Consider the following 23,604-nt stretch of genomic DNA (forward strand, 5'->3'; position numbering starts at 1 on the left):
CTGCACAGTGGTTTCACTCAAGGAATGGTGGAGACACTTTAAAAAATTACGAATGCCTGCGTCCCGTTCCACATAGCCTAATTTAATTGTTCTTCCTGGAGTCTGGGCTCTGGGAACTTGGAAGGCGCCCCTGATGATTCCAGTGTTCAGCTGAGGCTGGGAAGCATTCTATTTGTAGATGACTCCTCCTCCAATCTCTTTCCTCTCCCAGCTCCGGCCACAATGTAGGCTTGAAAAGGTGTCTCTTATCTTATATATCTGCTTATATAAGAAGGCCAGTGGCCTGAGGGGCAAGGATATTGGTTATTTAAAGAAGTACATGTACTTTTTTTTCTCCACCCAATGAGATCTTTAGCTTCCTTTGACAGGTAAGATAATAAGTGAAGTATGATTTCCGTTGTTGACGTGGCTGGGAGCCGGGAGATCAGTAAACCTTCTTACCGCTTTCAACAAAGTGGTTCAGGCATAGGCGGCATTTCAGCTCAAGTACTATGTGCTTTGAGTTTGACATAGCAGTATGGTTTTATCGTTGTAAGCCTCAAGGCAAGTCTTCCTAATTTTTTTTAAGTCATGCTACCTTGCAGTTTTGTAAAGTAGGTAAGTCTTGGCTGCTTTCAGTGTGGGATTTTTAAAATCGTGTTAGTGAAAATGTAAAATGTTTCATTTGTCCTTGAAGAAACAACACAAATTGTAAGTACAGTTGACCCTTGAACAGCATGGGTTTGAACTGCACAAATCCAGTTAGACACGAACTTTTTTCAGTAAACACCTACAACAGGACTAACAACCTGTGATTAGTTGAATTCGCAGATTCAGAGGAACCGTGTTTAAGGAGGGCCAAATATAAGTTACATTTGGATTTTCGACTGCTTGGAGGGTTGGAACCCCCAACCCCTGCATTGTTCAAGGGTCAGCTGTGCATGTAATTAACATCCAGTTGGTACACATTTACATGAGCCGTATAGATTTTAGTTTCTGAAGTTTAATCACATATATTGCAGATAACTATTCTTCAATTAAAAAAACTGCTGATTTCCAATGTTGTGTTAAAGCAGAATGATTCAGTTATACGTATTTTTTTAATATTCTTTTCCATTATGGCTTATCATAGGATATTGAATATAGTTCCCTGTGCTATTAGAGGGGGACCTTGTTGTTTATCCACTCTCTATATAAAAGCTTACATCTGCTAACCCTAACCTCCCACTCCATCCCTCCCCCAACCCCTTCCCTGTTGGCAACCACCAGACAATTCTCTATGTCCGTGATTCAGTGTGTTTTGTAGGTAGGTTCATTTGTGTCATATTTTAGATTCCACATATAAGTCATATCATATGGTATTTGTCCTTCTTTTTCTGACTTCACTTAGTATTATGATCATCTCTAGTTGCATCCATGTTGCTGCAAATGGCATTATTTCGTTCTTTTTTATGGCTGAGTAGTATTCTGTTGTATATATGTACCACATCTTCTTTATCCGTTCATCTGTCAATGAATATTTAGGTTGTTACCATGTCTTGGCTATTGTGAATAGTGGTGCTACGAACATAGGGGTGCATGTATCTTTTTGGATTAGAGTTTTGTCCAGATATGTGCCCAGGAGTGGGGTTGCTAGATCGTATGGTAGCTCTATTTTTAGTTTTCTGAGGATCCCCATACTGTTGTCTCCATAGCGTCTATACCAACTTACATTCCCACCAGCAGTGCAAGAGGGTTGCCTTTTCTCCATACCCTCTCCAGCATTTGTTATTTGTTAGACTTTTTAATGATGGCCATTCTGACTGGTGTGAGGTGTTACCTCATTGATTTATAGTTTTGATTTGCATTTCTCTAATAATTACTGACGGTGAGCAGCAGATAGCAATTTTATAAGCATTGGTAATTAATGACTAAAGAGCCTTATTTCCCAAGGCTGCACAACTAAGGCAACATTCCCCAAAGTACAGGTAAAGCCAGAACTGAAATGATATAAAAACTAGCTGAGAGTATTAAACTTACTCCCCCTGCCGAAACTATCAGTTCAAGAAGGTCCGTGTAGCATAGCAGCTGTCTCCTGTTCAGTGTGAAACAATGGTTCTGCAAAGTGTGGTCCCCAGATGGACAGTGTCAGCTTCACCTGGAAACTTGATAAAAAAGTGAATTCTGGGGCCCCATCCCAGGCCTAAGGAATCAGAATGTTGGGGGAGTGGGGCACAGGAATCCATGTGTTAACATGCTCTCCACGTGATCTGATGCTGAAGTTTGGGAACCCCCGTTCTAAAGGAAAAGGGAGGTTCACATTTTGTGGTGCACTAGGGTAGAACAGAGGTTCTCAAACTGCTGAACCTTTGAATCACCTGAGGAGGTCAGAAACTCTCCAGGTGGTGAGGAATCCTTATGATCGATGCTGGACAGCCACATCTTCAACTCCTCCGCAGGATGTGGGCCACACCTGCTGGTGTGTCAGGAGGGATGGAGAAGTGGGGGCTTTCAGGAATCAGTACAGACACTTGAGTGAGAGCAGTGGCTCAGTGGTGTTACACTGTCATGCTACAGTCCTGATAACGGATCCATTTTCCTTTGAAGCGGAGTTCTCAAAGTGAGGGTACTGAACTTCTGGGATTCCTTGAAACCATTTTAAGGGACCCTGAGTGTCAAAACTTTTCCTAACAATATTAAGGTGTTACTTGGCCTTTTCCATTGTGTTGACATTTGATGTAAAAGCCATTGTGGTTACAATATTAAGGTGTTACTTGGCCTTTTCCATTGTGTTGACATTTGGTGTAAAAGCCATTGTGGTTAAAGCTACTGATGTTGGCACACATCAAGGCAGGAACATCAAACCGTAGTAGTAGGCATCATCTTCAAAGCACTCAATCCATCACTAAGTAAATAAAATTTTAAGAAGTAAGTGGAACTGGCTCAAGTCCCCACTTGAGAACACGTCTTTTTAGTATTCTGTGTGATGAGATGGGAAGCATTTCTTCAGTACTGAAGTATGATGGTTGTCTCCAGGAAAAGCACTGGTGAGTTGTTTGAGTCGTGAGCCGAACTAGCCATATTTTTTTTTTCATGGAATATCACTTTTACTTGGAAGAACAACTGACAAACATTGGCTATTCAGACTAGGGATTTGGCAGACTTGTTTTTCAAAATGAACCAAGTAAGCCTGACACTTTAAGGAAAACAGCTGACAATATTTGTTGTCGATAAGAAACTTCAGATTTCAAGCAAAAACAGGATTTTAGAAAACTTCTATCTGCCACGGTAAGCTTGACAGAAACACCCCCCGCCCGATCCCCAGTACTTAAAAGGCATTTCTTTTTTTTTTTTTTTTTTTTTTTTTTTTTTTTTTTTTTTATGCGTTACGCGGGCCTCTCACTGTTGTGGCCTCTCCCGTTGCGGAGGACAGGCTCCGGACGCGCAGGCTCAGCGGCCATGGCCCACGGGCCCAGCCGCTCCGCGGCACGTGGGATCCTCCCAGACCGGGGCACGAACCCGTGTCCCCTGCACCGGCAGGCGGACTCTCAACCACTGCGCCACCAGGGAAGCCCTTAAAAGGCATTTCTGATGAGCTTGGTGATGGGTAATATTAATAAATATGATTTGTTGATATTGTTTAATGTCAACATTTGGAAGGTTTGCATAGCTCAGTGATGCTAAAACATCATACACAGGTAACAGATCCATTCAAAGGTAAAACAGACCACTGTTTACTATAATAGAGTTATGAAACGTTGAATATGATGGTTTCACATTCTACATTGCAACTAAGCAACTAAGCTTTAAGAAAATACCACTTGGCAGTCAGCCTTGCAGTGGTCCCCACGGCAGACAGTGCAGTTGAGAGGAAGATCGGGCCTTCTTCCCTGGGCCCCTCAGGTCCTCCTGCCTCGGGGCCAGCAGGGGAGCTGAGGGGCCCGGGGACAGGCTCAGGGCTGTGTCCCCCGGCGTCCTCTCAACGGCCACCCACTGGCTGGGCCCAGGCCTTGAAGCAGCAGCGAACCTCCCTACCCCATCCCACCTCCACGACGCAGTGACGGCGACTGTCTGCACGGCTCGCAGCCCATGGAGGCCTCAGCAACTGGAGTATATATGGACACTGCCATTAAGGGTAACCAAATAGTTGATGAGGAGACGTTTCTTTTTGTAGAAGCATTCAGCTAGCAAATAAGGAAGGAATGATAGAATATCATCATTTTGCAGCCCCTGATGAATGAATGGATCTTGACAATGCTCACCATGGGCGTTATGAAAAGACGTGCTCCTGAATAAAAAGGAACCTGAATCTGAAAAAAAAAAAAGAAAGAAAAAATACCACTTGGCAAGTTTCGGCATAGTAACAAATGATATCCACAACTATCTGGAAAGGCTATTAAGATACTCTTCCCTTTTCCAACTACCTATTTGTGAAAGACTGGATTTTCCTTATGCACTTTAAGGAAAACAGAGCAATAGAGTGAATGCAGATGCAGGTGTAAGAAGCCAGCCATCTTCTATTAAGCAAAACATTAAAGATTTGCAAAAAGGGAAAAAGTAGTGCCACCCTTCTCAAATTTTTGTTTTAGGAAACTATGGTTATTTATTCTTCTATAATGTTTAATGAATCAGTAAATGAATACTTTAGAAATAACTATTTTCTAAGATGGTCAGTACCAGATAATCTACATAAACATGTTTTATGTTTTAAAATATATTTAGTACTTTAACATTACTAAAAATATTTTTTATTGAAATAGTTGATTTACAACTTTGTGTTAATTTCTGCTATACAGCAAAGTGATACATTCTTTTTTTTAATATTCTTTTTCCATTATGGTTTTATCATAGGACACTAAATATAATAGTTTCCTGTGCTATACGGTAGGACCTGGTTGTTTCTCCATTTATATCTATAATAACTTTAACCCCAGCCTCCCACTCCATCCTTCCCCCAACCCCCTCCCCCTTGGCAACCACAAGTCTGTTCTCCATGTCCATGGGTTTGTTTCTATTTCGCAGATAGGTTCATTTGTGTCATATTTTAGATTCCACGTAAATGATACCATATGGTATTTGTCTTTCTCCTTCTGATTTACTTAGTACGATAATCTCTAGGTCCGTCCATGTTGCTGCAAATGGCATTATGTCATTCTTTTTTATGGCTGAGTATTTCATTGTATATATGTACCACATCTTCTTTATCCATTCTGTTGATGGACATTTAGGTTGCTTCCATGTCTTGGCTGTTGTGAATAGTGCTATGAACATAGGGGTGCATGTATCTTTTTTGGATTAGTTTCGTCTGGATATATGCCCAGGAGTGAGACTGCTGGATCATATGGTAACTCTAGTTTTCTGAGGAACATCCATACTGGCTGCACCAACTTACATTCCCACCAACAGTGTAGGAGGGTTCCCTCTTCTCCACACCCTCTCCAGCATTTGTTATTTTTAGACTTTTTAACGATGGCCGTTCTGACCGGTGTGAGGTGGTGCCTCATTGTAGTTTTGATTTGCATCTCTCGAATAGCGATTGAGCATCTTTTTGTGTGCCTGTTGGCCATCTGTATGTCTTCTTTGGAGAAATGTCATTTTAGGTCTTCTGCCTATTTTTTGATTGGGTTGTTTGTTTCTGTGTTGTTGAGTTGTATGAGCTGTTTGTATAGTTTGGAAATTAAGCCCTTGTCGGTGGCATTGTTTGTTTGCAAATATTTTCTCCCATTCTGTAGACTGTCTTTTCGCTTTGTTTATGGTTTCCTTTGCTGTGCAAAAGCTTGTAAGTTTGGCTCTGTCCCATTTGTTTATAAAAATAATTTTTTTAACATCTCTAAGTCGGTACAATGAGACATAACTGTTTGGAGTTCTTGATAAAGTTTGAGAACTGCTGCGTTAAGGGTTTCTGGTCACTTTTCTCTAGATGCATGTTGCCCTCTTGAGCATTTTGCAAGCTGCAAAGAGGCAAGGACTTGGCCTTAAGAGAGAGCTAGCAAGATAGTTGGAGGAGGGAGGGCTGAGTGCCTTGAAGCAAAGCCAAACCCCCTGGCCTGTGCCTCTTTGCCAGAAAACAGAACATAGGACGGGACGTGGGCCCCCTATGCCCGTGTACCCACATAATCACTGGTTTGACTGACTACAATTCTCACTTCTATTACTCTTCACTGGAACGATTTTAATGTTTTTATTTCTAGCCATTTTAACCTCCTGCTATTCACATTTACAAATTTCTGATGTAGCTTTCAAATGCACTGACGTGCTTCACACTTGCTAGTCTGACCTCTTTGTCAACGGCAGCAGCAATAGCTTGACCTCAGATGTTTGTCAATTGTCTACACAGATTGTCTCTGCCCGCATCAGTGGGCTGAGTAAATGACGTTGTTAGCAATAGTGACAAGGAGAGAAGGGAAGTTTAGGAGGATAGATCAAGAAACAGAGGTAGTAGAAGGAGAAACTTGGTGGGGTGGTATGGTAAGCATTACAGTATCAGTATGACTGCTTTGTTCACAGTGATAAGGAAAGAAGCACTTCTGACCTTTCTGACCCTGGCAGTGCAAACAATGGAAATGGTATTTTACTGAATATCTTACCTGTCACGTGAAACTAGAGACATCATTAGACGGACACAAAGTTTGTTAATATTCCTACTCTTTAGGCTATGGATAACTGCTCACACTGTTATTTTAAGGATAATTATTTTAAAATATTAAGTTATATGTTCTAATTAGCTGCTTATCTTAAAGGAAAATGCTGGGGTTGGCAAAGGACTGGTTTCTGTACGTTTTTTTGGAGCAATGCTAAGCAGCTTCACCGTGATGATTTTGGAAAGGGCTTCGTACTCTGGGAAACTAATTGTTTCAACAGTAATTTAGCAGGCAATAATTTAGGCCAAGAAAAGGTTTGTATGGCCCTTTGGTAATTAATTGCCCACTCCCAGGCATTCATACTTTCTTCACCCTACTCGTAGTACTTACATAATGTCCAGTTGTGATTTTTGTACTACAGAGTGAAGAGGCAACTTAGAATGGTGATCTGAGTACTCTGTGTGCGTGTGTAGGAGAGGGAGGTCAAAAAGAGGAGAATAAGCTGAATTTTAGGGCCAGTGAAAGCTTTGATGGGCAATGGCTTATTTGCAGTTTCTTTGGATTTTGCAATGATAAAGTATTTGGCACTCTATAACTTGGTAATAAATAATATGTCCTAGATTATTATAAATTGTTTATGGAAAAACTTGTTATGGTACCTTTCCGTGTAAAATTTACACATATGTTGTCTGTCATGAGCTGTTCCACTACTTGGTGACCCCTTTTATTTTGGCCAGTTTGACAAAGGAAGTGATTTTGATAAAAACCTGTTAGATCTCTTCTGCTCACTTTCATAATATTCTTTTAAAAGTAAAGCATATTTAAAAGCATTTTACTTAGTTGTTGAGATTGTGTATGTACCTTCTGCACAGTCCTGTGGGTTCATCGGTGGTTCCAGTGGTGGTGTTTTCACGGGTAACAAATCCCTTCTGTACTGGAGGTCCAGATTTCTCAGGGTAGTTAGCGCCCAGTAGTCACTGAAGTATGTCTCCTGGAAGAGACGGGACACCTGGCCCCATGAAGACGGTGCTTGGATCTGCCGTCACACGAACAAGTCTGTAAAAAACCAGTAGCCACCAACCAGCACTGAGCGTTTCTTTTTCCCTTTTCAGGCTTCTGGCTGTGATGGGTCAGAGATTCCCGACGAAGTGAAGCTGATTGGGTTTGCTCAGTTGAGTGTCAGCTGATGTCTGTCCCTTGATGTCGCCCTGATCTGCCATGCCTCCCCCCAACCTTTCCCTCCCCTGCCACTTCCTCCCACCCCCTAGCAAAATCAGAGGATTGTGAAGAGGCCGGCTTCAACATAACGGGATAAAAAAGAATTTTTTTAAACTTAACAACACTGAGTTCTGCTTTATTCTCTAGCAACCCACAGTATGAGAACAAGCAACCACCACAGCTGCACGACTGTTGCTCATTTTTCCAAAAGCTATTTAATAAATACCCTCAGCAGTCAATTCGGATCTCCCTTACGTGAAAAGAATCTGAAACACACTCAGGTGGTCCTATTTATTGGCAACGAAAGGAATTTTTTCTATCAGAAGCCTATCTCTTCTCTCATTGTTGTCCTTCCTTTCTGTTATAATACTTTATTGTACATCTGACAATACTGCCTCTTCTGTTGTATTTAGAAATTAATATAAGATTTATTAGCCGAACTTGAATTCTAGTTTTAAAACTGACTGTGAATTTTATTTTTCATATATTTATGCATTACACACCTTAGCTAGAAGAAAGAAAAAACCATTTTTGATTATATATGCTTCTTGCAGTTACTCTCTTGTTATTTAAACAAAAAGTTTCAGGTCTATCTTTGGAGTATTTATAACTTGTGAATTTTGAAATGACTGAATTAGGAACTAGGATGCTTACTCTTTTTGGTTTGCCTGAAAACCAGTCCACAAGCTGATTGTCTCTTGGGAGAGGGAGGTGCCTTGCAAAAACAAAAAAAACTTTCACATTAAGAATGTGCCTGAGGCTGCTTTACTCTGGAATAGTCTCAGCTCTAAAATTTCCTCTACGTAATGGTGGCATATGTAAGTTTTGCTTCACTGGGACATTTAGGATGCTCTATAAAACGTTGCCATTCTATTAGATTGCTAATTATGTACCCACCTCTGATTTGACATCTCCTGAAGTGATAGGATCTGTCGTTCCAAAGGTGACAAACTTGAAAATATACCAGAATCCGTGTTTTACTTGAAATTCTGCAGAATACCCAGATGGAGTGAAAAATAATAGAAAGGGTTTTGTGCAATGACCAAAAGGTAAAACGCTGTTAAGGTTCAAGAATAAATACTTTCAACCCAAATAGCCCTCTGCTTGACTATACATTATGGAATAGTAAACCTTAGGATTTTCAAAATTGGAGTCTAAACTTTCAGGGAGGTGGCTCCCAGATGGTAGCATTTGCTCTTTCCTAGCTAACCCTAGATATGGCAGCTCTTTAATGTACTTTAAAAAGCAAATATATATTACTAAGGACAAAAAAGTTATTTATAATTGCCTTGTCATAATTGTTAAGGTGTTCTAGAGCCATTTGCATACAATTTAATGTAATTTCATTCCATTCTATTGTTTACACAACAATTACTCAAAGATGACTGCAAAGGTAAAAGGAAAATAAAAGTGTATTATTGCACAAAGAGGTAGTGTCACATTGTTTCATTCCTCCTCTAGGCAGTGTCTGCATTGCTGCAGTGATATTTAGTGCTTTCATAAAATGCCTAGTGAGAATTAACTGGTGAAAAGTGCCCCGGAGGAAGACTAAGGCATCCATCAGGCATCCGTCCAGTCAGAGAAAATCAGGTATGACAATTGCTTGATAAAAGAATGAAAGACAAACATTCACACTCCATGTAGACAGTCTGTCTTTAAATCAAAAACCACAGGGCTGCAGGGGACAAGTGAGAAGAATTCCTTCCATCTGCTAAAGCAGGAGTGGTTACAGGACTTGTCCAGGGCCTTTCAGAGCTTCCTGCAGAGCTGGCCTCCTAGGGCCCTGGCTTCCTGACATCCACTGCACAACTTGTGGCCAAAAACAGTATAAGAAAAGACCCTCATATTCTTCTCAGAATAGAACGTACATGAGGAACAGTAGAACTCTCTTTTGCAATATAGTAAAGAATAATGCTATATTTTCTTTACACCCATATTCCCATATCTTTCCTAATGGTATTTGAGGGAGCTTACATATATTTATATACCAAGATACAGACTTTCAAATACATAAAGAAATTAGGATGAAGGGTCAGTAAGATTTGGCTAACAAGATGAATGCAAGTATGAAGTTAGGACACAGAAGTTCATGATGAGGTCCTGCATCATTGCAAGAGCAGCACAGATTGGGATTAGAGCTTCCAACACAGCAACAGTGAAGAGGAGCACTTTTTTTTTTTTTTCCTCAAGGAGAAACACGATTTTTCCTAGTACTAAACCCTGAGATGAAATTCTTCTTGGAAGTTTGAGTTATGTATTCAGAAACTTAAAAACTCTCAAAGCACTGATACATATATCGCAAGTTCTGAACACTTACTTACCCTTTCTAGTACTTTCTGCAGGGGCCCAGATGTGTAGGGTATATGATAGGAAATGCTGGTCAGCCAGGAGCTGAGAGTGTGATCCAAGCTGTTGCTCTCACTTGTGGTCTAGAAAGACATAACACATTTAAAACTGAGTGGAATGAGTGGGCTACGTTTCCTTTAGGCAATCCTCTGTGACTGTTTCTCCTAATCAGGCTTTTGATTAAACCTGACACATTGTGATGGTGCTCACTGGCAAAGACCTAAACTTCGCTAACACAGATATTTGGCATTATTTATTTGGACAGCTTCACATGCTTTGACAAACAGGAGGGTTTACACTTCTTCGTAAAATCAAGGCACTCACATCTCATACCTAAATACGTACAAAAACTGCCCCACATCCCATGTGTCTCTACTGTGGTCAACTTGCAAAGATCTAAAATAAAAGGAAGTTATCATTATCTCTCTTTTTTTTTTTTTGCAGTACACGGCCCTCTCACTGTTGTGGCCTCTCCCGTTGCGGAGCACAGGCTCCGGACGCGCAGGCTCAGCGGCCATGGCTCACGGGCCCAGCCGCTCCGCGGCATGTGGGATCTTCCCGGACCGGGGCACGAACCCGTGTCCCCTGCATCGGCAGGTGGACTCTCAACCACTGCGCCACCAGGGAAGCCCCAATATATTGTTCTTGTATGAACAGAATGGTTTTCTGTATATAAGACAGCTTTTAGAGACACCTACAAATCGTGTGTGATGAAAACTTAATTTCTTTTTCCAAATAATTATCTGTGTAAAGTTATAAATTTCCCTATGTGTTGTTACATACATGCTGGTAAATATGGTATATCTTCATGCCTCTTCTTCATGTGGGAGTAGGGTGAAGTAGCAGTCTTTAGGGGAAGAGCCAAGAATTCTCTCAAAAAACAAATCTAGTCCCATATAGAATCCTAGCGTGGGAAATTTTTATATCAGGATTTTCACTCGTCTCAACAGTGCACCTGTGGTCTATTTTGTGTTGAGCAATATACCTTCCTGGTGAACCCTCCAAGTTAAGTTGGTAAGCAGAATCTACAGTTAAGTAATTAAATTACAGAGATGGTGAACATGAGCTAATTAACACTGGAGGACTTCTGCCCAAAGTTAGGATTTGCATTTGATAGTAAATGATCTTAGGTCTTCTTTTGCCTTAGAGGTGTATTTGATAAGAGAAGCTGTCACTTAGTGAGGCCCATTAAGTTTGTGACAGTACAATCATATGATCAGTTTAAAATATTTATCCATTCATATAGCAGAGAGCATGCTTCTAGCTCATCCAAAAGTGGCTTTAGCCAGTTATGATACAATTAAAGGAACTCAAATATATCCCCATTTTTCTGCTGCACACATTTATTGTCTAATTTGTTAGGAAATCCTAGCCCACTTCGTACTCTCACCAGGACATTAAGGGGCAGGTTGGGTTTAAGTATAAGTGGTGTGCCAGGGTGGGTGGTACTAGAAACTACCCTCAGGGCCAGAATGTCCCAACCTAGAACTATGTAATGCTTTCTAGGGTTCTAAGTTTCAAGAGGTCTATTACTAGGCCAAATAGGCATAAACAAATGGTTTTCAAATGACAATTTCCATTGTATATTGGCATGAACTAAAATTTCAAGTAATGAGCTTTGATTATACGAGAGTGTTTCCTTTAAGCTGATGCAATACTTCCTAGAATTAGCTGCTTAGGATGTACACTACGAAGAATGAGTAAAATGTTTAATGCATAGAAAGAGTGGAGACTGGGGCTTCCCTGGTGGCGCAGTGGTTGAGAGTCCGCCTGCCGATGCAGGGGACGCGGGTTCGTGCCCCGGTCCGGGAAGATCCCACATGCCGCGGAGCGGCTGGGCCCGTGAGCCATGGCCACTGAGCCTGCGCGTCCGGAGCCTGTGCTCCGCAGCGGGAGAGGCCACAAGAGTGAGAGACCCGCTTACTGCAAAAAAAAAAAAAAAAAAAGAGTGGAGACTGTAAAGGCATATTTTACAAATATTAAGTGACTGACTCCCTCAGGGACCCTAGACACAATATCAACACCCAAAAACACCACATGAAAGGAGCTGGCACTCCACTGGAATAGACACGCCATAAAAAGCAGTCCAAAGTACCTGTTTCCAGAAGGTCCCAGTGGTTGCCTCAGTGCTATTTTGCCACAGAGAAAAAGCGTGGTCCAATAACAGGGATGTTTCTTTACCTGTCTTCTTATACCTTGCTCAGCAAACCTAGTCATGGCTGGTTTGGGGCCCTAAAAAAAAGAAAAATTTGCACTGTTAGCATACCAGCTACTGTGCATCTATGTCAAACCAATGGATGCTAGCTAAGAAAGGTACATAAAACTTCCCCACATGAATTGTAGCATACAAAATGAGCATCATTGGCTGAAGAGGTTTGTTGAACCTGTATAATGCAGCTTATAACTCAAAGGGCAAGGAATATTATTTAAAATTACCATCTTATGCTATTATTTGAATTTGCTACAGAATGAAGACAGGTATTATTGTTTAGGTAAAATGTTCAGTAAACTAATGAGTCTATAATCTGGAAGAAGTAGGATAGTGCCCTTTAAAAAATGGTATAGAGGGCTTCCTTGGTGGTGGAGTGGTTAAGAATCAGCCTGCCAATGCAGGGGACATGGGTTCAATCCCTGGTCCAGGAAGATCCCACATGCCACGGAGCAACTAAGCCCATGCACCACAACTACTGAGCCTGCGCTCTAGAGCCCATGACCCCCAACCACTGAGCCTGCGTGCCACAACTACTGAAGCCTGTGCGCCTAGAGCCTGTGCTCCGCAACGAGAAGCCACCACAATGAGAAGCCTGTCACCGCAACTAGAGAAAGCCCGTAAGCAGCAGTGAAGACCCAACACAGCCAAAAATAAAAAACTAAATTTTTTTTAAAATGGTATAAACAACACTCCAGTCCAACCTCCACCCAGATGGACAATTTGGTATTGAACGATTCTGGCAGCAGCGCTTAGATGTGTAAAGTAACATTACGTTCAAAATTAGCAGGTGCTCAGAGTGAGATTGAGTACATTCAGGTAGATTTTTCACATACAAAAGTAGTTTTCTTCTCTCTGCAAACTCTATGGGATTCTGAAGAAAGAAAGAAGTGAATTAAGAGGAGGAGATCAAGATGGCAGAGTAGGAGGATGCAGAGCTCACCTCCCCCCTATGAACACATCAGAAATACCTCTACATGTGGAGCAATTCTCACTAGAAACAAACTGGAGACTGGCAGAATGACTTATACAACCAAGGCTGTGAGAAAGATCCACACAGAGTCAGGCAGGAAGAGGGGAGAAGCAATCAGGTCAGGACCTGTGCCCCTGGGAGGGGACACAAAAGAGGAGGGGGATTACACAGCTTCAGAGATCGTCCCTGGGGAGTGAGGGGTCTGAACCACATATCAGGCACCCCATCCCTGGGGTCCAACACTGGGAGGAAAGATCTCCTTAGCAGGTTTGAAGGCCAAGGAGACTGACAGCAGGGCTGCTAGAAACCTAGACTACTCTTATGAAATGTGCATGCATGCTTACTCCCTCAACAAGGCAGTGGAAGCAGATTGAAATGACCCAGGATGTTGGCTGGTTTTCTGCAACTGCCCCATTGCAGGCCCAAGGCCAAGCTGAGCACCCACCGTAGCCCCTCTTGCTCTGCAGAGCAGCTCCACACTAGGGCAAAGGCTGCTGTAGCTAAGTGCATAGCTGTCAGGGACAGAGTCTGCTCAGACCTGGCAAGGCATCCATCCTGGTGTTCACAGGGGTGAAAGATCAGTGCTCTGGTGCCGGGACCACCCCAGTGCACACTGTGGCCCCTCTTGCTCCACAACACAGCTCCCCGCTAAGGCAAAGGCTGCCGCTGCTGAGCAGAGTATGCAGTCGTGGAGGATGGAACCAGCTTGGACCCAGCACTGTATCTGAACAGGGTGAGGATGGCCATCACTGGCACTTGCAGAGGCAGCAGATTGGGAATGATCTGGAGCTTTGACTGGTGTGGAACAGTCAAAGCAATGGAACACCCCAGCTCACACCCTGGCCTGCACGGGACACCTACTCCCGCAATGCTCCCCTGCAGGGCAAAGGTGCCCATGCTGGGAGGGAAGAGAGCACACACTTAGAGGGAACATTACCTGACCCTCAGGGCTTCTGCTCCAGCAACTTTAGACCCGCCCCCTCCCTCGATAGGGTGATGTTGGCCACTGGGCAGAGGAGAAACCCCCTGTCACACCTGGCTCTAGCTCTAGCCCTCCCCCATCTCTGCCATCTCCAAGTTCCACCTCCTAGCAAGGTGATAGCTGCCAGCACACCTGGAAGAGGAATGTGACTTATGCTCACTTCAGATCCAGCTCACCCACAAAAGCCACTGGGCACATGCAGACTGCATAAGGATACTCCCACACAAGGACACCCTGTCAGGACTAGGATAGGTAACTGTTTCATCTAATTTCATAGAGACAGAGAAAGATAAGCAAAATGAGAAGACAGAGGAGTTTGTTTCAAATAAAAGAACAAGAAAGAAAAAAAACCTGAAAAAAATGAATGGAACAGAGATTGGGGCTTCCCTGGTGGCACAGTGGTTAAGAATCCACTGGCCAACACGGGGGACATGAGTTCAAGCCCTGATCTGGGAAGATCCCACATGCCGTGGAGCAGCTAAGCCCATGTGCCACAACTACTGAGCCTGTGCTCTAGAGCCGGCGAGCCAAAACTACTGAGCCCGCATGCCTACAATAAGCCACTGCAATGAGAAGCCCGCACACTGCAACAAAGAGTAGCCCCCGCTCACCACAACTGGAGAAAGCCCGCGCACAGCAACAAAGACCCAGTGCAGCCAAAAAAAAAATTTTTTTTTAAATGAATGAAACAGATAAATGATTTACTGGATAAAGAGTTCAAAGCATTAATAATAAGATGCTAACTGAACTAGGGAAAAGAATAGATGAACCCAGTGTGAATTATAACAAGGAACTAGAAAATAAAAAAAGAACCAATCAGAACTGAAGTATATGATAACTGAAGGGAAAAACACACTAGAAGGAATTAACAGCAAACCAACTGATACAGAAGAACATATAAGTGATCTGGAAGATAAAATACTGGAAATCACCCAATCAGGATTGCAAAAAGAAAACAAATTTTAAAAATGAAATCAGTTTAAGGAAACTCTGGGACAACATCATGTGTACCAACATTTGCATTATAGGGGTCCCAGAAGGAGAAGAGAGAGAAAAAGGGGTTGAAAATGTATTCAGTGAAATTATGGCTGAAAAGTTCCTGAATCTGAAGAAGGAAGTACATCCAGGTACAGGAAGCAGAGAGAGTCCCAAACAAGATGAATCCAAATAGATCCACACCTAGGCATCAAAATTAAAATGGCAAAAGTTAAAAAGAGAATTCTTAAGACAGCAATAGAAAAGCAACAAGTCACATACAAGGGAACCCCCATAAGTCTATGAGATGATTTTTCTGCAGAAACATTGCAGACCAGACGGGAATGGCGTGACATGTTTAAAATGTGGAAAGGGAAAAACCAACAACCTAGGATAATCTCCTCAGCAAGATTATCATTCAGAATTGAAGGAGAGATAGAGCTCATTGTACTACACCAACCCTAAAAGAAATTTTCAAGGGTCTTCTCTAAGTAGAAAAGAAAAGGCTATATAACAAGAAGTTAGAATCTATAGGAAAGGAAAATTCCCACTAGTAAAGGCAAGCACATAGTAATGGCTGTGGATCAACCACTTTAAAAAGCTAGTACAAAGACTGAAAAACAAAGAATTGTAAAATCAACTATAACTACAACAAACAATTAAAACATAAAGATATGAAATATGACATCCAAAACACAAAATGGGGGGGGAGGGGAGTAAAAAACAGATCTTTTAGAAAGTATTTGAAATTAAATGACTACCAGTTTAAAACAAATAGATATAGGTATAGGTCAACATGTATGAATTCCATAATAATCACAAATCAAAAACTTACAATAGATACACAAAACCTAAAGAGAAATGAACACTAAGATACCATTAAAGAAAATTATCAAACCACCAAGGAAGAAAAAGAAAAAGAACAGAGAAGAACTATAAAACAACCAGGAAACAACAAAATGGCAATAAGTACATATGTATCAATAATCATTTTAATACAGCCACTATGGAGAACAGTATGGAGATTCCTTAAAAAACTAAAACTAGAACTACCATAGGACCCAGAAATCCCACTACTGGGCATATATGCAGAGAAAACTATAATTCAAAAAGACATATGCACCCCAATGTTCATTGCAGCTCTATTTACAATAGCCAGGACATGGAAGCAACCTAAATGTCCATCAACAGATGAATGGTAAAGATGATGTGGCACATATATACAATGGAATATTAGCCATAAAAAGGAACAAAACTGGGTCATTTTTAGAGACGTGGATGAACATAGAGACTGTCAGACCAAGTGAAGTAACTCAGAAAAACAAATATTGTATATTAACGTGTATATGTGGAATCTGAAAAAATTGGTATAGATGATCTTATTTACAAAGCAGAAATAGAGACACAGAGAACAAACGTATGGATACCAAGGGAGAAAGTGGGGGAGGATGGGATTAATTGGGAGATTGGGATTGACATATATACACTAATATGTATAAAATAGATAACTAAGAAGAACCTGCTGTATAAAAACTAAAATTCAAAAATAAAATTTGTAAAATGAGGAAAAAAGACATAGAACGGCTGACGAGATTAAAAGACAAAATACATGTATATGCTGCTTAAGAAGAACCTGCTGTATAAAAACTAAAATTCAAAAATAAAATTTGTAAAATGAGGAAAAAAGACATAGAATGGCTGACGAGATTAAAAGACAAAATACATGTATATGCTGCTTACCAGAGAGTCACTTCAGAGCTAAAGGCACACACAGACTGCAAGTGAGAAGATGGAAAAATATATTTCATGCAAACGGAAATGACAAGAAAGCTGTGTCAGCAATACTCATATCAGGTAAAGTAGACTTTACAACAGAGTCTACAACAAAAGACAAAGAAGGGCATTATATAATAATAAAGGGATCAATACAAGAAGGGGATGAAACATTTGTTAATATATATGCACCTACTATAGGAGTACCTAAATATATAAAGCAAATGTTAACAGACATAAAGGGAGAAACTGACAATAATTGTAGAGATTTTTAATACCCCACTTACATCAATGGATAGATCAACCAAACAGAAAAGCAATATGGAAACAGTAGTTTTAAATGACACATTAGACTAGTTGGACTCAGTAGATATTTATAGGACATTATATCCAAAAACAACAGAATACACATTCTTTTCAAGTGCATTTGGAATGTTCTCCAGGACATATCACATCCTATGCTACAAAACCAGTCTCAATAAATTTAAGACGATAGAAATTCTATCAAACAGTTTTTTCCTGACCACAGTGGTATGAAACTAAAACTCAATTACAGGAAGAAAAATGGGGAAAACACAAACACATCAAGACTAAACAACATGCTACTAAAATAGATAAACTAATAAGGACCTACTGTATAGCACAGGGAACTCTACTCAATACTCTGTAATGGCCTATTTGGGAAAAGAATCTAAAAATGAGTGGATGTATGTATATGTATAACTGATTCACTTTGCTATACACCTGAAACTAACACAACATTGTAAATCAACTATACTTCAAAAACAAACAAACAAACACTAGTGGGTAAATGAAGAAATCAAAGAGGAAATAAGAAAATACCTCAAGACAAATGAAAGTAAAAGCACAACTTTCCAAAATCTTTGGGGTGCAGCAAAAGCAGTTCTAAGAGGGACGTTTATAGTGATAACAGGCCTACTTCAAGAAACAAGAAAAATTAGAAATAAACAACCTAACATCTAAAATAATGTATAAAAGAACAAAGCCCCAAGTCACCAGAAAGAAAATAATAAATTTCAAAGAGAAACTAAATAATACAGAGACAAAAAAAAAAAAAGAAAAGAAAAGATCGGTGAAACCAAGGGCTGTGTTTTTTGGGTTTTTTTTTTTAAGACAAACAAAATTGATAAGGCTTATCAAGTAAAACAGAGAGGATCCAAGTAAGTTAAGAAATAAAAGAGGAAAAAGAGAAAATATCACAAAGATACCAAAAAAATAAGAATACTACAAACAGTTATATGCCAACAAATTGGATAACCTAGGGAAAAAATGGGTAGATTTCTAGAACCATACAATCTTCCAAGATTAAATCAGGAAGAAATAGACAATCTGAACAGATCAATCAATAGTAATGAAATTGAATTTGTAATTTTACAAAAACTCCCAGCAAACACAAGTCCAGGACCAGATGGCTTCACAGAGGAATTGTACCAAACATTCAGAAAAGAATTAATACCAATCTTTCTCAAACTCTTCCAAACACATTTTATGAGGCCAGCATTACCCTGATACCAAAACCAGATAAGAATGCCACAAAAAAAGAAAATTACAGGTAAATATTCCTGATGAACATAGATGCAAAAGTCCTCAAAGAAATATTAAGCAAACTGAATTAAACAATACATTAAAAGGCTCATACACCATTATCAAGTTGGATTTATCCCAAGGATACAAGGAAGGTTCAACCTCCACAAACCAGTCAATGTGACACACCCACATTAACAAAGGATTAAAATCATATGATCATTTCAGTTGATGCAGAAAAAGCATTTGACCAAGTTCAACATCCATTTATGATAAAAACTCTCAACAAAGTGGGTATAGTGGGAACATATCTTAACATAACAAAGGCCATAAAAGACAAGCCTACAGGTAACATCATACTCAAGGTGGAAAGCTGAAAGCTTTTTCTCTAAGATCAGGAACAAGAAAAGGATGTCTACTCGTCACTTTTATTCAATATAAGAGCACTCAGGCAGGAAAAAAAGAAATAAAAGGCATCCAAATTGGAAAGTAAGTAAAACTGTCACTATTTGCAGATGACATGATACTCTATATAAAAAAACCCTAAAGTCGCCACAAAAAAACTATTAGAATAAATGAATTCAGTGAAGTTGCAGGATACAAGATTGACATATAGAAATCTGTTGTTTTTCTATACACTAATAATGAACTTCCAGAGAAAGCAAAAAAACAGTCCAGTTTGAAATCACATGAAAAAAATAAAATACCTAGGAATATACTTAACCAAGGAAGTGAAAGGCCTATGCTCTGAAAATTATAAAACATTAGTGACAGAAGTTGAAGATGGTACAAAGAAATGGAAAGATATTTTGTGTTCATTGATTGGAAGAATTAATATTGTTAAATGTTCATACTACCCAAAGCAAATTACAGATTTAATGCTATATCTATTAAAATGCCCAGGACATTTTTCACAGAACTAGAGAAAATAATCCTAAAATTTATATGGAACCACAAAAGACCACAAATATCCAAAGAAATCTTGAGAAAAAGAACAAAACTGGAGGTATCACACTCCCAGACTTCAGACTACACTACAAAGCTACAGTAATTGAAACAGTATGGTGTTGGCACAAAAACAGACACATAGATCAAGGGGATAGGATAGAGAGCCCAGAAATAAACCCACACACTTAAGGTCAATCTACAACAAAGGAAGCAAGAATATTCAATGGAGAAAAGACAGTGGTGCTGGGAAAACTGGACAGCTATGTGTAAAAGAATGAAATTACATTTTCTCACATCATATACAAAAATAAACTCAAAATGGATTAAAGACCTAAATGTAAGACCAGGAACCATAAAACTCCTAGAAAAAGACATAGAACAATCTTTGACATAAACAGTAATATTTCTGGATCTCTTTTTAAGGTGAAGGAAACAAAAGCAAAAACAAATAAACGGGACCTTGTTAAACTTGAGAGCTTTTGCACAGCAAAAGAAACCATCAACAAAATGAAAAGACAACCTAGTGAATGAGAGAAAAATTTCCAAAGTAATATCCAAACTATATATAAAGAGCCCATACAACTAAATATTAAAAAAAAAAAAAATTAAAAGTGGGCAAAAGACCAGAATCGACATTTTTCTAAAGAAGATATACAGATGGGCAACAGGTACATGTAAAGATGCTCAACATTGCTAGTCAGAGAAATTCAAATCAAAATCACAATGTGATATCACCTCACAGCCATCAGAGTGGCCATCATCCAAAAGTCTACAAATTACAAATTTTGGTGAGGATGTGGAGAAAAGGGAACCTTAATATACCATTGGTGGGACTATAAATTTGTGCATCCACTATGGAAAACAACATGGAGGTTCCTCAGAAAACTAAAAATAGAACTAACATATGATTCAGCAGTTCCACTCCTGGATGCATATCCAAAGAAAATAAAAACACTAATTTGAAAAGATACATGTCCATAGCAGCATTATTTAGAAATAGCCAAGATATGGAAGCAACCTAAGTGTCCATCAATAGTTGAATGGATAAACGGAATATTACTCAGCCATGAAAAAGAGTGAAAATTTTGCCATTTGCAACATGGATATGGCATTTGCAATAACACAGATGCATCTGGAGGGTATTATGCTTAGTGAAATAAGTCAGACAGAGAAAGACAGATACTGTATGTTATTACTTATATACGGAATCTAAAGAATAAAACAGATGAATGAATATAACAAAACAGAAATAGACTCACAGATATAGGGAACAAACTAGTGGTTACCACTGGGGAGAAAGAAGGCAGGAGGAGCAAAATAGGGGTAGGGGATTAAGAGGTACAAATAAATACTATGTATAAACTAAAATAAGCTACAAAGATATGTTGTACAGCACAGGGAATACAGCCAATATTTTATAATGACTTTAAATGGAGTACAACCTATAAAAATATTGAATCACTATGTTTTACACCTGAAACTAATATTGTAAATCAACTATACTTCAATAAAAATATAAGTAAGCATATCACATACTGGGTTGCCAATGCTATTCTTGCATATTTTGGAGAAAGCCTTAATTCGGATTCCACACTCTTATTTTCCCATTCTAGAATATTGTATGAAGCTTGGTCATATACTCAAATTTGATTCACACATTAGTCCTGTGATAAAGTGCATTTGTACACTGAGAAACAATGTAAGATCTATTTTTTATTGTGGGCTGTAGCCACAAAGTTAACACCTACTGTTTTAAGCTATTTTAAATGTTTGTTCTTGATGTTACTTGCAGCCAAAAGCAATCACTCTGATAAGCACTTTACATCATCTCACTTAATCTTAAACAACTATTGATTAGGTTTTAGTGAAATAAGTCAGACAGAGAAAAATACTGTATGTTAATCATAATCTTAAACAACTCTATTGATTAAACTTAATTTAAAACATCTCACTTCTTAAACAACTCTATTGATTAGGTTTTAATACCCCATCTTAAAGATGAGAACACTAAGGCTCAGAAATACTAAGTTGCCCAAGATAATACAGTAAGTATTGGAATATAAAGCAGGAATTTGAATAGAGGTATATCTGGTTCTAAAGCCCACTTTCTTCATCGCTATATCAGACAACCTCCCTACATAATACAAAAGCGCCTTTATTGCAGGTTTGCTCTGGCCCAGGCACTAAACCAAAGAGTTTTCCCACCTTACCTTGCTTAAGCCATGCAAGAGCTCTAGGAAATCAGTTTCATTATCTGACTTTTATAAATGAGGAAATAAATGTACCAAGATGTTCAGTAATCTCTCCAAGGTCAGCCAGGTAGTAAGTGACAGAGGGGAGTTGAACCCAAGTCTGTCTGACTCCAAAGCATTCTCACTATATCCCTTAGAGAAATGCCTAAAGGCAAATACAGATTTTGTGGGTCCTGAAGTGTATACACTTTGGAGTAGGAAACTCTTAAGTTTTGTGTGCAAAATCATTCATGGAAAATTAGGTACTGAGTCACACAAAGGGACCTAAAGATTATTCCTGGTAATTCTGCCCCTGAGCCATAGATGTTGCACTTGATTTACATTCATGATTTGTACTATAACTAACTTTTACGTTCATCAGAACCTTTTGTGATGTGGCTTCCAAATCCAGGAAGGTAAGTAATTTTCCCAGGAGCAAAGAATCAGAAATAGTTGTTTGAGAAGGGACAGTTTCAGTTTGATTCTTTATCTTAAAGTCTTTAAAAATCCAAAATAAGAAAACAAATTACATTCTTTTTACATTAATAAAATATCAAAACCAAAATGGTTTCTGCTCAGGCTTTGTTGCTGACTGTCAGCATGACCTCACCCAAGTTCTATTCCACTAAGCCTCAGTCTACTCAGTTTTATTTATTTATTTGTTTATTTATTTATTTTTGGCTGTGTTGGGTCTTCGTTGCTGCACATGGGCTTTCTCTAGTTGTGGTGAGTGGGGGCTACTCTTCATTGCGGTGCGCAGGCTTTTCTCATTGCGGTGGCTTCTCTCGTTGCAGAGCACAGGCCCTAGGCGCCGGGCTTCAGGAGTTGTTGCATGAGGGCTCAGTAGTTGTGGCTTGTGAGCTCTAGAGTGCAGGCTCAGTAGTTGTGGCGCATGGGCTTAGTTGCTCTGCGGCATGTGGGATCTTCCCGGACCAGGGCTCGAACCTGTGTCCTCTGCATTGGCAGGCAGATTCTTAACCACTGTGCCACCTACTCAATTTTAGATTGAGGGGAATTAATTAGTTAATCATTAACTTTGAACATTCTAGGGACCTAATTGAGGCGAGGAACGAATAAACCACTTGCTGCTTGACTGAACTGGCCATCCATTCAGCTGTAACAGTTGAGCTGTTGGTGGAATTGGGTTTTCAACATTCTAATCAGCTAATTAGGATCTTTTGTTACAGCAAAGAGTCGTGTAGGGAGTCAGGACTCACCTACTGGAAGTTACAAGGATGGTATGTTAATGAAGTTGATTGTGGTGATTATTTCATGACGTATGTGTATATCAAAAACGTCAAGTTGTACCCCTTAAATATACACAATTTTTATTTGTCAATTACACCTCCATAAAGCTGGGGAGCAAAAAAAGAGGTGGAGGGTCATTGTTCTACAACGCAGCTTTAATGCTTTTTGATTCTTCCCCCAGAGCCTCTTCAGAGCTGATGGGTGGGAAGGAGACAGCACAATCTTCAGGCTGCAGGAAGCATCACTCAGCTCTGGGCACTTTATCTTCATAAGTATTTTCTCTGAATGTTATATTAGCCAGTGGACATGGTCTTAAAATATTTTAAATATCTACATTTCTGGAGCTATACCCTAAGCACACAGCACTCCGCAGGGGCCATTCCTCCAAGCCCTTTCTTTCTCCACAGAGTTCCCCTTACAGGAAAAGAGGCAGGACGTATGGTGGAAGGAGGGGCAGGGAGGGAGACACCTAACAAATGATCCCAACCACACACCCTGCCAACCCTGAATAACAACAGCCATGGCATCCTTACTGATCCCAGGATCTAAGTCAAAACCAAAGTCTTGAAATTGCATATTCCTAATATTTCTAACATGTTTGTTCTCTGAATAGTTAA

At 39.8% G+C, this 23,604-nt stretch overlaps 1 protein-coding gene across 1 annotated transcript in view; it reads left to right on the plus strand.

The window, feature by feature from the left end:
• The window catches only part of STK39 (serine/threonine kinase 39), a 307,498-nt gene extending 298,318 nt beyond the window's left edge, over positions 1–9,180 (plus strand). Inside the window, exon 18 of the mRNA XM_032638323.1 lies at positions 7,652–9,180. Coding sequence (XP_032494214.1) covers positions 7,652–7,726 — 75 coding nt within the window. The 3' untranslated portion in view covers positions 7,727–9,180. The remainder of the gene's footprint in view (positions 1–7,651) is intronic.
• The last annotated feature ends 14,424 nt before the right edge of the window (positions 9,181–23,604 follow it).

Source organism: Phocoena sinus, chromosome 7, assembly GCF_008692025.1.
Source record: "Phocoena sinus isolate mPhoSin1 chromosome 7, mPhoSin1.pri, whole genome shotgun sequence".
Taxonomy (NCBI): Eukaryota; Metazoa; Chordata; class Mammalia; order Artiodactyla; family Phocoenidae; genus Phocoena; species Phocoena sinus.